The 1,334-nt window shown below is 36.2% G+C and overlaps 2 protein-coding genes across 2 annotated transcripts; one reads left to right on the top strand and one right to left on the bottom strand.

Annotated features, from left to right (window-relative positions):
* Positions 1-420, top strand: HYPBUDRAFT_195293 (uncharacterized protein). Its single transcript, XM_020222974.1, has one exon. The coding sequence runs from the start codon at positions 86-88 to the stop codon at positions 335-337; it is 252 nt and encodes an 83-aa protein (XP_020073646.1). The 5' UTR covers positions 1-85; the 3' UTR covers positions 338-420.
* A 77-nt stretch (positions 421-497) lies between these two features.
* On the bottom strand, positions 498-1,334 carry HYPBUDRAFT_154345 (SDR family oxidoreductase). Its single transcript, XM_020222025.1, has one exon. The coding sequence runs from the start codon at positions 1,269-1,271 to the stop codon at positions 504-506; it is 768 nt and encodes a 255-aa protein (XP_020073645.1). The 5' UTR covers positions 1,272-1,334; the 3' UTR covers positions 498-503.

Raw genomic sequence — 1,334 nt, 5'->3', positions numbered from 1 at the left:
GGAACTTACTTTAAACCCCGACTTCCGAAACCAAATTACCCCAGAATGACTTTTCTGACAAATCCATTTCAACGGAAAATTGCCAATGGGCTTAAAAAAGGAGCTTATGATTAATAAGTGCATCGCTTTTGGAAGTTTGGTGAATCACCTTTTAAGTTTGGTGAATCACCTTTTAAGTTTGGTGAATCACCTTTTAAGTTTGGTGAATCACCTTTTAAGTTTGGTGAATCACCTTGGAAGTTCGGTGAATCACACTACGGGGCCTCCGTACATCTCCGAGCGAAACATTTTTTATAGCTGCAAATTTGTTAGCTTTAGCAATGAAATCTTAAACTGAAAAAGCCGAACTGCTTTGGAAGGGTTTTTATTAAGCCGATTTAATCTCGAAAATTTATAAGATATGGCTTAATGGAATTAAAAGCACATTCTTAGAAACGGTCAGCTCAAAAAGTTGATTTAAAGGTTAGGTAATTTATTTCTGTTATATAAAAAATATATAAGACTTACCAAGTAACTTTATTTCCGTCATAACTGATAAAAGTGTCATCATCACCTTCACTCAGGTTTTGTATTATCTTGATTACATTAGAGGCTGATTCTCGAGGAGTGATTACTGGAACCGGGTAGCCTTTTTCATTGACAAAAGTAACAAACTGATCACCCATATCAGTTTCAACAAGACCAGGATGCACTGCAAATACAATTGACTTTTGAATATGATCCAAATCGGAAGACTTATGGTCAAATGCAATATGTCTTACAATATGATTCAAAGCAGCTTTGGATGAACCGTAATGGGATGTTGGAACAGAGCAAAAATTATTGACATAACCAGCTATAGAACTAATAAAAATGAATTTTTTAGCAGTTTCTGAATTGGCACTCTTTGACCAGTACGGAAAGATTGATTGGTACACTTTCACTGAACCAGTTGCATTGACCGTATAATGTTCATTAAGTTCAGCCTCAGTGGTTTGTAAAATAGGTTGAATGGTGTCTATACAGATAGCAGCATTATGGATAACAACATCGACCCCATCTGGAGCGTACTTTTCAAGAGGCAGCAAGTCTCGCTTCATTGTTTCCAAAGGAGAAGCCACATCGTATTCGATTATATGAAGATTTGAACGATTTAAATCTTTCAAAGCAGTGGCCTTAGCGAAAGAGCGAGTGGTAGCAATTACATTGTTGTTTGGATCTTCAGAAAGCTGTTTAGCGAATTCAAACCCAATTCCACGATTGGTTCCGGTAATAAAGTAAGTAATAGTCATTATGGATCTGATAATTGACTGCGGTTCATCTCTACGAACTTCAAAACCAATTTATATACCATA

Source organism: Hyphopichia burtonii (genome assembly GCF_001661395.1).
Source record: "Hyphopichia burtonii NRRL Y-1933 unplaced genomic scaffold HYPBUscaffold_25, whole genome shotgun sequence".
In the NCBI taxonomy this organism is placed as follows: Eukaryota; Fungi; Ascomycota; class Pichiomycetes; order Serinales; family Debaryomycetaceae; genus Hyphopichia; species Hyphopichia burtonii.
The sequence above is the reverse complement of the archived record's forward strand: the minus strand, read 5'-3'. Positions and strand labels throughout refer to the sequence as shown.

Excerpts from the sequence above, each read along its gene's own strand:
- HYPBUDRAFT_154345 (XM_020222025.1), bottom strand. The coding sequence starts at position 1,271 with ATGACTATTACTTACTTTATTACCGGAACCAATCGTGGAATTGGGTTT.
- HYPBUDRAFT_195293 (XM_020222974.1), top strand. The coding sequence starts at position 86 with ATGGGCTTAAAAAAGGAGCTTATGATTAATAAGTGCATCGCTTTTGGA.